Genomic DNA, 14,105 nt, shown 5'->3' with positions numbered 1-14,105 from the left:
GGGAAGGCAACATTGACAACAAGCTTTATTGAGTCTTACTTAAAAATAAAAGGTGCTGCAGGGAGTCCAGAGAAGGGCAAGGACCCTGGTGAATGGGCTGGAGCACAAGTCTTATGAGGAGTGGCTGAGGGAGCTGGGGATGTTTAGCCTGGTGGCTCAGGGAGGACCTTATTCCTCTCTATAACTATATGTAATGAGGTTTTAGTAAGGTGGGGGTCAATCTCTTCTCCTTGTTACAAGTGACAGGATGAAAGGAAATTACTTCAAGTTGCACCATGGGAGGTTTACATTAGCTATTAGAAGAAATTTCTTAATGGAAAGAGCTGTGAAACATTAGAATAGACCACTCAGGGAAGTGGTGGAGTCACCATCCCTGGAATTTTTAAAACACATGTGGCTATGTCACTTGAGGACATGAAGATGACGAAGTGCGCGTATATGTACATGTATATCAAGACAATTTATGCATTTTTATTTTTCCTGTATTACCATTTTGCTTCCCTGTGAAGGCAGATAAAAGTGGCTTTTGCAACCTCACTTGCTAGTTTCTTTTAGCAAGTACTTTCACAATTGAGACAGAATACTTCATTATTATGATGGAAATTTTGACACCATTAAAAATACAGTGTAAAATATGCAGAGAGACTAACTATCTGGTTAGAATTTGTGTGAAATGGAAGTGTAAAGGATAGAACAACACCTGTTTAGAATCATACCACTGAAAAAAATGCATGATTGATGCCAGCAGCCCTGCCTTTAATTATTGTATTCTTATAGCTTGCCTTGTGAATTAAAAATAAAAGCAAGAGCTTATTTAGCCACTATTTTGGTGACTTACCTGTGCTTTAGGTCTTTACATTTCTAAATGTAAAGACCTAAAGCATGGGTCTTTACATTTCTAAATGTAAAGCTTCTCTCCTGAACCTCCCTTCCTAGAATAGAATATACAACCATTTTATGTCACTAGGGTCAAAAGGAAGCCAGCTTGTATAAGAAAGGTTTGAGCTGTCTTCTGTCTGCAATGCTATCTGTAATTCACACAAAAAAATTGAGATATTAAAAGACAAGAGGCAATTCTATCAGCTTGTGTGCTTGTAAATATGTGCTTAGTCTCCATTCACCTTTTTAAACAAGCTATCTTAAACTCCAGTGGAATTCAAGAGGGGATGAATTCTTCAGTAGACAGGCACAAGGCTTTGCTAAAAGCTGAACAAGTACTAGTCCTTGCAGCCTCCCATACATCCTAAATTATGTTCTAGTTTCATCAAAAAAGAAGCACACAACAATCCTGTATAAAGAGTAGCTTGGTTAAGACTGAGCTTCAGGAAAGGTTTCACATAAAATGTTAATGCTGACTATTCATAAATATAAGAATCTCAGCTCATTAAAGACTGAGACAGTGTTTTACAACTCTATATATGAATTTCCTAATGTGTTAATATGTCTTACAGTGTAAAAATGTGTGTTTCTTAAATTTTGTGTCCTTCTGAAGTAGACGATCTTTGAGATTCCTTTCAACCTAAGCCGTTCCATGATTCTATGAGTTTCACATTCACAAGCCTCAGTTCTCCTGAGGCAATGTAACTACTCTGCTAGAAGGACAATACAGCAGAAAGCAGCCCAGCTTTCTGCATTGTAGGGGTGGTAACTTCTTAAAATGTGTTCTGATGAGGTCAGGGGTTCTGGAGGCTTATCATACTAGCCAGGAAGGAGAAATTGGTCAGGTTGTGAGATTCGGAAGTAGTCTTCTTTTTTGCAATGACCATGAGAATGTGGAGTTCAGGAACTTTCAAAGAAGGAACAAAGCCAAAAGATAGGACCACAACCCTGGTGTTCAGACTTTTTCATGTTCAGTTATCTGCTTGGAGGAATCCCATAGGACACAGTCATAGATATTAGAGGTTCCAGAAGAATTGGTTGATTGTCAAGGATCTTCCTCCTTCAAGTTAAAAAATGGTCTCCTTCCAAGTGCAGGAAATCAAACAAGACAGGAGGTCCACATAACTGAACCACTAGCTCTGGACAAAACTCGGAATTGAAAAGGAAACATGCAAGAGATGGAATCAGGGCCAAGTGGCCCAGGAGGAGTACAAATACCCTGTCTGAGAGTGGAGTTACAGGACTGAATCTGCCATGACATGGAAGGCAACAAGAAGGGCTTCTACATATAAGAGAAGCAAAATGAAAACTAGAAAAATGTGAGCCTGCTGTTGAAAGGATTAGGAGACCTTGCAAGGCGTGGCAGTGGCATAGAAATGGTTGAGGCCTTTTTCACCCATCTTGATAGGTAAGACTGACCTTCAGGGATCTCAAGCCCCTGAGTTTTGGGAGAAAGTCTGGAGCCATCAGGAACAGCTAAACAAAACAAAAGACTCTTCCATTGTGAAGGCGGTCAAACAGTGGAACAGATTGCACGGATGGGTTGAAGAGCCTTCGTCCTGCAAGATACTCAAACTCTAACTGAACAAAGTTCTGGAATACCTGTTCTAGCTGACTGGGCTTAAGCCGGCAGCACCAGACTAGATCTCAAGTCCCTTCCAACATGAGTAATTATGTGATTATGTGTATATAAACCAGTACCTTTTTAGGGAAAAGATGAAAGGAGGCAGAGTTCTTCTAAATTTTTAGTTCTCTTTTTCCTGAAATTTTGTTGGATACTTCTATATATAAACTTAGGAACAAATAAAAATGGCCTTTTCCACTGTAAGTACAACTTACACACAAACACAAGGAACCGTATAGATACGTAACTTACTCGTATTGAAAACCTGAACTGTATTATTTGTGGAAATGTGTAAAACAATATCAATATTAGTGACCATTCATTTAAATATTTTTTAATGTAAAATAACAGTATGTTCTGTTTTGAACAGAACAGTATGTTTAATAACAGTACATTCTATGTTTGACTCTAGCTTTTACTGTGGCTGACCCACCGAGGGAAGTGGTTAAGCTTTTAGGGTAAATCGTAAGTTCATGGTCTTTGTGATGAGTGCTTAGAAGTTACTTCTTTGAACTTCTGCATATCAGTAATGTTTTAGCATCTCACAGATGTAAACTCCTGGACACTGCTCTGTGCCTCTCTTTCTCTCTTCTCTCCTCTGTGGCTGCAGCAGCAGTGACACAAAGCATTAAGTACACAGATATGTGAATTATCTGGGAGTACTTCATAGCTCATAGGCTCAGATGTGTATAAAATGAATACTGTATGTAGATGTGTTTTATTCATTTAGGCAATAGTTTGACATCAGTTGAATCCCATAAAACATGTTTCTTGAGCAAAAGCAGTGCACAAGATAGAAATTGACTGAACAATAAGTCATTGAGATTTACCTGAATAAATCATAATGCAGGAGTATTGAACAAGGCCAAATGACTAGATAGATGTGCTCTTTATGCTTTAGAACATACTAAAGTAATGGATATCATATTAAATTATAAACCTTCAGTAAGAAGTCAATTGGCAAAGAGAAATTAAAAAGTCTCAAAACCTACACATGTAAACCAGTTGAAGCAATATATTAAAACATATTTTAAAGCTTAAAACATGAAAATCATATAAAGAAGCTTTAGAATAACATATTACTTTAGCTGACTGTGTTTTGACAATCTAATATAACTTTAAAATGCACATGGTTTGACTCCTTTTGATGATAACATTTACTTTTTCTTTTGTAGAAAATGATGAGGTCATCTGTGTTTCATATGTTCATACTAAGCATGGTCGCTGTCGATGTGATTGTTGCTGCTAGCAACTACTATAAAGGAGAAAATTTCAAGAGACAATATGATGAATTTTACCTTGCTGAGGTGAGTATGGTAAAACGACTATCTGGGTAATTTTCAAGATAAGCTAAAGTAAAAAATGTGATTGTCAAGAACATTTTAGTGTGTAATTTTTTATTCCCTCAAGCATTCCAAGAATACTTTGCTCAGTTTTTCAACTTCCTCTGTCTGACAGTGGCTGACAGCCTTATCTTACAACCTTTTGAAAGGTAATTTCCTCAAACAAAATGTTAGTGGTAGTGAGCTGAAGCTTAAGGGTAACATCTGCAGGCAATGCATGGCTGCTGAGTTGCTGTCTTTTTCTAGCAGGACTGTAACAGTCAGAAGAATTTAACTTTAAAAAGATCACAAAACATTGTATTTAAAAATATAATATAGAACTTCTTCCTAAATAATCTTTATTTATATAAAGATTATATATTTAGCTGCCACAAAGTCACTTAGCATAACCAAAATAGTGTTACAAATAGTCTGGCTTCAGGCATCTCAAGAGCACGCCACCCATTTATGCAGTCATGAATTTTGCAAAGGAGGAGTCTGTTAAGTGCTCCTGAACCAGTTAAGTTAAGCTACAAGTGACATTCTGACAGGGAGCCTGCTTGAGTAATTAGCTGATCAAGGATCTCACTGTAGAGCATGCACTGGAGATCCTAGAACCTTGCCTGGATTGGGCACATTTCTCCTTCATGCTTACTGTACTTTCCCTGGCTTCAATAGTTACACAGTCCTTTGGAGACAGAGGGGTCACTCTTAGGCTGGAGTGAATGATAGCAGAATATTCTTGGTTGTTTCTCTGGTTTTGGTTGTTGTGTAGTTTTCTATGTCTAAATATTTTTTATATTCCGACTCATATGCCCAGCTTTAAGCCCTTTAGTCCATAACAGTACAATGCTTTATGAATCTCCTTTTTTAAGGAAGATTGAATTGATACATATTTTTTATCTTAGTTTTAGAATTTGTATTTGATCTCTTAAAATTGTATGAAGCTGAGAGTTCACCAGTTCTAGGACAGAAATGAGAGCAAAAAAACCTGTTAGAAACAGCACCAGAGTACAAACCTTTAAAAAAGTGCAGATTATAAAGACAGCAGTGCTGCATCATTCTTCATTGTCTCTCATGATGCTGGGGATTGCTGGATTTTGTATGAATATTGAGTCAATGTTGGCACGGACAACAATTACAAGAATAATTGTGAAATATATTGTCTTTATCTCAGATTCTAAGACTATTTGAAAAACAACATGAACATGAAAATTATTATCTTGAACCTAAGACTGGAATAAACCAGCAAATGCTGAGTTGTTATAAAAGACTCCACAGATCTTAGAGTAGAACTGAGGGAAACTCATTTTCATCTCCATCATAGTTTAACCAATCCCAGCCAGCAGCTCAGCCCCATGCATCCTCTTGTTCACTCTGCCTCAGTGGGACGGGGCAGAGAATGGTCATAGTAAAAGTGAGACAACTCATTGGTTGAGATAAAAAACAATTTAATAAGTAAAGCAAAAGTCATACACACAAGCAAAGCAAAGCCAGGGATTCATTCACCACTTTCCATAGGCAGCGAAACCATCTCCAGGAAAGCCAGACTCCATCGGCCATAACAGTAACTTGGGAAGACAAACAGCATCACTTTAAATATGCCCCTCCTTCCTTCTGCTTCCTTCAGCCTTATATGCTGGGCACGATGCCCTGTGGTATAGGATATCCTTGTGTTCAGTTGGGATCATCTGTCCTGGCTGTGTCCCCTCCTCCCAACTCCTTGTGCACGCCCAGCCTGATGACTGGTGGGGTGAGAGGCAGAGAAAGCCTTGACTTCACGCAAGCACTGCTCAGCAACAGCTAAAACATCCCTGTGTTACCAACACTGTGTCGGGTACAAATCCAAAATAGCACCGTGCAAAGCATAATGGGGAAAATTAACTCTAACACAGGCAAATCCGGTACAATATCCTTGACTGGAAACAAATAATTAAGTCAACATTAAAGCTGGAGGCCATGAACTCCTCACAGCAGGCATTTTTGCTTTGTGCCCAGGATACAGCAAGTAGAGCCTGGATTCTTAACAAAATAACATTAATTCTATTTATATTCAAAATAGGGAACATTGCATGTCCTATTTCTATTTTGGCTCTGAATATATAGTATAATTATGCTTTTATTAATCAGTGCTAGAAACAATCTCTTCAACATTTTGAGTATAAAGTTTTCAGGGTTTTTTTTTTCCAGTAGAAATACTTGCCAGGGTTTATTTAAGGTGAGCCTATAATGTAGACTGTCTGTGTCTGTCCTATAAGCAATGCCCAGTTTTCTCTAACAATACATTTTTCTCTTTCTGCATAGCTTAGATAATTGATTTCTTAGTGAAAAGGTTGTCAGAAAAATCATTTGTTTGGCTTTTTACATTTCCAAGTATATGAGGTAAAATATTCTGAGATAGAGAAAGGTGGGATTTTTTTATTTGTAAAGCATTTCTTATGTCCATTTATTGGATTTCCTGGTTTTATTTTTCATTTTTTTAAATCCTGTGATGCTTTTACTAGAGGCACTATAAAAATCTAACTAACAAAACCCTAGTATGTTATGGAAGGAGGAACAAAGTATCAGAAGAGCAGAAGAATAAAAAATCCCAAGAGAGAGAAAAAATCAATAAGCTGGTGTCATTTCCTATTTGGTTGTTGTGAAACTTGTTTTTTGTAGCACAAAGAGTGTATGAAGGAAATATTTTTAAGAACCTTGAGGAAGCTGAATACTCAGGCAATGCAGATTATTCTACAGTGTTTGTTTTCTTGGTGAAGACTAGTTGGAGCAGAATGCACTGCTGTTGCTCTGCCTTTTCCATTAGAGTAGGCTACAGAAAGCTTTCCCTTCAGTGGGAGCTGACTTGAGCAGCCAAGAGCAGTGAAGATTCACTTTGCTAAAGGAAATAGCCAGATAGACTACAGCAAGCATATCTGGCTTTTTGATACATTTTCCAGAAGTTGTCTTGGAAGCTGCTGGAGTTAGGAGAAGACATGTCTAATAAAATATCTCACTTGGTTCATCCTGTGTATCACACGTTGTAGTGGCCTAGAATTGCAGAAATTCCTCCACTTAAACTCAGTGGACAAATCTAAATTAATGTATTGAGATGCCCCATACCAATAAAAGAAACCTATTTTCATTGTTGGAAAGGAAAAACAAACTCATGAAGGAAAGGCTAAACAAGAAGATTAAAGGAGTTAATCTATACCCAGGTCCCATTGTTTGTATAATTTTGTATACCCAGTAGCAAATAAGAGGTTCTGGCAGGCATTTCAACTTGTATGCACCAGTCCTGCAGATTAATCAGAATTTTAACAGGATGACTCAAAACCCCAGTGCAGTATCCTGGAAAGAGTAGAGCTTCAAACACACTAATTTTTAATGAGAATGCTGATTTTAGGTGCTAAATATGTAGACAGAATAGTGATGTGTGTTGGTTTTTATATGGTTCTTCCATTATCATGTTACATACTAGCTGTCTAATTTGAGTTGCATACAATTTCTACAAATGCTGTCTGAATACCATAATTCAAAATCAGGTGCTCCTTTATAGTTTCTCCTAGATTCCTTTTGTAACCTGTCCCCTTGCACTGCTGCCTTTGGGTAGCCTTTGCCCTGACCTGGTTGAAGGAAGGATTGAATGCTGTGTCAGATCTGGTAGTGAAGGAACTGTTAGAGGTCTGTGCCCTTAATCCCACTGATCCTTCTTGGAAGAATTCTTATCTTTCCTGGCAGCTTGATAACCTTTCAAGTAAGACGCAGTAAATGAGTCTGTCACGGTTGGATGCTGACTGATAGTGAGCTCTGCCTCTGCCAAAAAAAGGTGTTGAGTGGCTACTAGCAAAAGATAATGTTGATGAAGGTGGAATTAACACCATAAAGCTTCCAGGTGACCAAAAGGGACATGACTATCAGGGAAATGGCTCATTTCTGTTAGCTCTTCTTTGGCCTCCCCAAAGCAGAATTGGCAACATAGTGGATGGAGGGTGACTGCTTGGTAACTGCTTATGTGTTACACCTGTGTTTTCTGCTCTGGCTTCTGAGTTTGCTTTTGCCTTCTCTCTACAGCAATGAAAGGAATTATTCCAGCTTTAAAAAAAACCCACAAAACTATAAAATTGTATTTCATTTCGCACCTAACAAAAAGTTCTAGTCAGATATTCTGAATCTTCTCCTGTAATTAATTATAAGGAAGGAAAAAAATACAAGCTCTGTCAGCAGGAAGACAGGTGTATAAATGTAATCAGATGTTATGCAAACCATTTGATACATTTTTAAGTGCCAGTGGTTTGAATTCATTTGACAAGTATGTGAAATGCAAATGATCCTGCCCACACATTTTTAGAATAAATTAAAATACACTTAACATCATATTTGTTAGTCTTGTTCTAATAGGAAGCCTATGTGCTCTGAAGTTTGCATGTGTGTATTTAAATGACATTGTTATTCCACCTGCTCTGAGTTGAATCCCAGCTGTTTTCTAACCACTGTTCCATTTTGCCTAATTCAATGGCCTTCTTCTTTTAGGACTCAGTTAGATGTTGTGTCATTAAAAGTGAGCTTTACTTTTAAGGTGTTTTTTTTTGCTAAAACATTTTTCTTGTGTCTTAGAGATTTTCATGTAAAGGAATAGTCTCTCCAAACCTGGCTCATTGCTCTCCTAGACCTCTTTGAGATCCCAGAACACAGGCTGTAAAACTGGCAAGATCCATTTGAGGATAAACGCATAAATGTGTCCCTACACTGTCTGGCATAAACTTCAGTGTTTAATTTCCATCTCCACTCCTGCTGGTGACAGTCCTGTGCACATAAAATACATGAAATTTTATTTAGCTATCTCACAACCTCCCACTTTCATGTTGATAAATATATTTTTGATGGACTGCAGAGTTTAAATTTTTAAGGCAGCATCCCAGAGATTTTCATTGTCAGGGTCAGGATTAAAATCTTAGTCGCTAACTTGTTTATCCCTTGCCAAATTCAGTAGAGCTCATGCCCCACAGTCAATTAGTCGCTCATCTTAACAGACTTATAATGCTTGTCTTGAAGGAAAATTTAAGTTATATTTTCTTTATTTCTACTGCATTTTGAAAGTATTAGTGGCAATTAGATATGAACTAGTGTTATTTTAGGGTCTCTTTTAAACCTCAATGTGTGTAAAGGGTCAGAGAGGAACATTTCTGAGTCACAGAAAAGCATTTCCGTTGCATATCTTGCCTGTTGGGAATTGTGGAAGAGAGCATCTCAGAGTATATACAGTGGTAAAATAAGAAAGCAGATGAGGAAGTGTGCCTAGCCAGAAAGATTTTGGTTATGGGAGAAGTAAGAGAAAATGAATCTTGAAAATGTACACCTATGCTTTTGTTCAAACTGAACATTATGCATTTTACTGTGCAAATATTTCAAGAAAGGCCTCTGGAAGAATCCCAAAGTCATTTCCTACAAGTAGATTTCTTCCCCTGTAACTTCCCACCATGTCCAAGTTCTTTAACATCATTATGAAAATTAACTAATTCTGGACTGACTTTGAATTTCCTCTCCTTTTAAAATTTGTTTTGGATCCTTAAAAACCATTACCTCTTTTCTACCTGTTTTGGTTGTCACATTACTATGGATGTTTCAGAAAATTGCAGTAGCAATTTCCAAACTTTGGTGTCTCTCTTAGATCTCTTGAAATTCTTCAGAAATCTCATACGTATTGATTCACATTTTGAAAAATTCATGTTATCATATTTTCTTTTTTTGTATATATAAAGTGAGAGATCATCTGGATGATCTTCATGCTTTCCAAATCATGAAATCTACCTGTCTGTGTTGAGTGTAGAAAATTCTATGAAGTGAAATCTATTATTGTTTATTCTGTTTAGAATGGGGTTGGTTTTATTAAATATTATGAAGATCTTTATTTTTGCCATACAAAGCCCTGATAGACATCATGACACAGAAACTTCTAATTTAACTCAGTTTTTTTATTGCATCTTTCTTATTTTATATATCCATCTAGGTTGCTTTTACAGTTCTGTTTGATTTAGAAGCTCTTCTGAAGATCTGGTGTTTGGGCTTCACAGGATACATCAGCTCATCTCTTCACAAGTTTGAGTTGCTGCTTGTAATTGGAACCACTCTCCATATTTATCCAGACCTCTATCACTCTCAATTTACATATTTTCAGGTATGATCAGCTACTTTTACTTTTTATCCTATATACCAAATTAAAATGTTACCCCTCCACATTTCACACAAATTTAAATTTCCTCACAGTATTGAATCATTTTGAGAATGACTTTAAAATAAAAAAATCTCTGGTTTTAACTATGTTCATTGGGTGGATTTAGAACAATAGCATTTTTTCTAACTTTGCTGAGAATTCCTTTCTGTTGTCAGTAACTCCCATTTCTTATCTGAGCTGCAGTGTTCATAAGTTCTGGTTTGTTTCTGCGTTGTTTTTCACTGAGCCTTGACCTATGACACAGCTGTTTACAACATCACATTCCCATAGTGTCCACCACTACTTTCCTGGCTGCTCTCCCTTAGGCCTCAATTCACTTGCTGTTGTTTCTCCAAATCTTCATCTCTGTGGCAGTCACATGCTGAGATAAGTTACTGTGAGTCTTCTGAGAAAATTTCTGCAGAATAATCCTAGACTTGGGTTTTTTAACTCTCCAGCCATTCCCTATCTAGATGGGGGAAGAGCAGGAAAGAGAGACAAAAAAAGACTGATTAATTCTGACTTATCATTCTGACTGATTCTTCTTGTCAGCCAGCCCAACCAATTCCCCATTCATCCTCCTTCAAGTGCTTAGGGTTGATCCAGTTTTGAGAGAAAGCACTGGGATTCATTATGAGTTATGTTCCACAGTGCTAAAGAAAGGGTTTTTTAAAGAATATAAATATTAAAGGATTTATATCTTCCCGTTATTCAGCAATGGGTTGGCATGGTGAATAATACTCAATAGGGGAAAATAATAAATCATCAGACAGTGTTCTGTCAATAAATGTTATAGTGACACATATTGCCAACATGAATACAGCATGGGGGAAGCAGTCTCCCCAAGTGTGGGTTGAAACATAAAGGCCTTTTCAGATTTCTGCAAATGTCATCCTTTATTTTTTCTAAATGGTTCTGCAAACCTTCTCTAGAAAGCTTTCAGGATGAAAAATTCTATTTTGTTTTCACCTGATATAATTTGAAGCCTTTTAAGTCACTATGGCTTTGATTTTGCTGTCCAAGTATGTAGAATATTGTTACTCTATGCAGCATGATGCATCTAAGGTGCAAGGAAGGATCATGTGTCAGGAGTATGCACTTGCACAGCACAGGGAGCATAGCTGGGAGCTCTCAGTTAAACCAGTCAGCAATTTAGTTAATAATAGGTTCATATTTATTAGGACATAGTCCGCTTATGACTGGTCATTTCTTTGTAAGAGTTTTCAGCATAAATTATGAACATTGGACTAAATGGATTACATCATCACTAACTCATGGGATTGAAAGTATGATTAAAATGTAGGCAGATGCTGCTAATAAAATAATAAGTATTTTCTTTTTAATTGATTTAATTAGTTTAGTGGAGAAGTGATGGTGGTGATGTTTGTTTTTTTTAATTAAACAGTGCTAGCTTTTATGACAGATAATTTCAGGATGTGATTTTTTTTTTCCAAAATATATGAAAGACATACATTTTACAAACAGAAACATCTGGTACACTGAAAGATTTGGGTTGTATTTGCAGTCCAGTCACCTAGGAGGTGAATGATTGGAAGGTTGCAGAATACCTTTGAAGTCAGTCATGTAAGGTACACGCCATACTCCTCCACAGTTAAGTTCTGGGCAAGCTAGATAGCACATTTTCAAATCAACCAAGGTCAAAATGCCTTTTTCACATGAATACGTCTTAATGTTAGGCAGATTTCCAGGCATTTAGGTATTTGTGATGACAGCGTAAATGTGTTCCTTGTCAGCCAACAAAACAGATTACTGAAAACAGAAGTCCTCCTTGACACATTCCAGGATAGCAAGCAAGAATTATTGTTTGGGTTGTCTTGCATACATTTCAGTTTGCATTATTCATTGATCTATATCATTACCTTTTGCCAACACATCACTCAGTCTTTACTACATTGGCTACTGTCCACCCTCCCACCTATCTTCCTTGCATTCACTGTGCATTCATTCAAGATGCTTTGCAGAGCCCTCTGTGAAAGACTACAGCAAAGGACTGTTATCTAGCTATATCTGTAGGACATAAAATTAGTGAAGAAATAACAGATTTTGCATATTGTCGCAGATATCTGTAATGAACCAGCATAAAAGGGATATATTTAAACAGAATTTAACCTATACTGGACTAAAGAGATGGTATTGTATTTGTGCTTGGGGAAAATACTGTTGAGTCATTTTCTGAATAACTGTCATCCCTTGCAGGAGATGCAGACATTATTTGTAAGAGAGCTATGGTTCCTTCTTTGTATTATTAATTTTGATTTGTTTTAAATATATTTTTTAGATTTAATCCAAATAGTGCATCTTCTACAGCTCCTAAATATAATACAATTTGCAATCCGATTACACAAAATGCATAAATTCATTAGAATGTACTTTTGCTAGATTCAGTTTGTTGCCTAATGAAAATAAATGAAGAAACCAAATAGTATCAATAAGATTAGTGTGTGGCTTAAAGGTCAATTGAAGTTCCCCAAAGAAAGGGGAAAAAAGTAAGGCAAATAATTAGTTTATCTAAAACACCACTCGGAATACCAACTAGTATGAAATCTTCTCCCCACTGGGGTCTATGTTGAAACTAGTATTGATGGGGAACAGAGCTAACATTTACACCATGAGTAAATCTTGTAAGTAAGAAGACACCATGTTTACATTTTAATAGTACCTGGAAGTCTCACTCATCTCACTATCTTCCTTGGTAGTCAGTTTCATGTACTCAGATTATATGCAATATAGTGGTGGTACCAATATGAAAGAAAGGACTTCATCTCACCTTGTGCTGATGTTGTGAAAGTTAAGCTGTCTAGTGTAACCTCTGAATCTAGGACTCATTTTTGCCACTGAAGACAGTGAATGCTTATCCCATCTCACGTGAGGGCTCTGGTATGTTTGGAATAGGTTGCTCTCTTGAGTTGACTCTCTCTTTCTCTCCCCCCACCCCTGTCTTTAGTAGTTAAATCTAGATGACAAGCATATTCTGCATACCTTACAAATGGGTAGGGAGATAAGCTTCATGTGAAATCCAAAGGTGTACACTATTTGCAAGCTACAGGACTACAGTGAGCTCACTGTATGAACAACTTGTGTCACACTTAATTTGTTTCCAAAATCAGCATAGTAATTGTATTTGATTTGTACATAAGGTCAGACAATAATTACACTGTAATTCCTACTTTTCAGTTTCAATATGATTCTTGTGATACCTTGAAATAGAGACCCTTTTTCTTCCTAAGAACTGCAGAATCTCAGTTGCCCCATATGCTGCTGTCTGTTGTCTTCAGCAACTAACGTTGCTGCCACTGCCTGTTGTTAATACTGATGTTCTTGTCACAAGTCAACATCAATGGCAGAAACAGGAGAATCACAGTTGTTAGCAGCTCTTTCAACGTAGACTCAGTAGTGAATGGGTCAGGAGTTCCACACAAGATAAAAGTTTTGCTGCCAGCACTGAGAAGTGTCAGATATGTCAGGGGCAAACAGTGCTGTTGTGAGATGCTGACTTTCTTTGATACTAAGAAACACGACCCAAAATTTCCCATGTTATATATAATATGAAGTAGCAAAATATGTTCATTACCAAGTTTACTAGGTTATATAGTACATAATGTGAAACAATTTTGCTTCAGGTCAGTGAAATGGAAACATGATATGAGGAAGAAGACTTGGCAGTTCTTTATGTGAATATGTAACCTGATATAGCAAACATCATAAAATCAGAGAAATCTAAGTTAGAAGCAGCCTTTCAAAGCCATTTCGTTGAGCCCACTGTTCAAAGTAGAGCTTTTGTCAAAGACACTTCAAGACCCTATCCATTTCATATAAGAATGAAATTTTAACAGTGTCATTTACCTAGCACTTCAGTAGATTCTTCGTTGCTAAATCTAGACTGATGCACTTTGACTCCTACCTGGAGGCATTCTTATGTTTGGAAACATACTGTAAACCTTGTTTGGTCTCTAATTTCACATTACATTCATATTTAATACTTGTGGTGTGTTTTGTCTATGTCTTTGTTCCCATTGTTATCCCAAAACTAGCCTCACCCAATTGCAGGTCTGTAATGACTTCATGA

At 37.0% G+C, this 14,105-nt stretch overlaps 1 protein-coding gene across 5 annotated transcripts in view; it reads left to right on the top strand.

Annotated features, from left to right (window-relative positions):
• NALCN (sodium leak channel, non-selective) overlaps nt 1-14,105 on the top strand; it is a 239,290-nt gene that overhangs the window by 118,057 nt on the left and 107,128 nt on the right. For all 5 annotated transcript variants that reach the window (XM_074535672.1, XM_074535671.1, XM_074535670.1 and 2 more), the window contains 2 exons: nt 3,679-3,810; nt 9,815-9,982. In XM_074535672.1, coding sequence (XP_074391773.1) covers nt 3,679-3,810; nt 9,815-9,982 — 300 coding nt within the window. The remainder of the gene's footprint in view (nt 1-3,678; nt 3,811-9,814; nt 9,983-14,105) is intronic.

Source organism: Zonotrichia albicollis, chromosome 2, assembly GCF_047830755.1.
Source record: "Zonotrichia albicollis isolate bZonAlb1 chromosome 2, bZonAlb1.hap1, whole genome shotgun sequence".
In the NCBI taxonomy this organism is placed as follows: Eukaryota; Metazoa; Chordata; class Aves; order Passeriformes; family Passerellidae; genus Zonotrichia; species Zonotrichia albicollis.
This window is presented reverse-complemented; position numbering and strand designations above follow the sequence as displayed.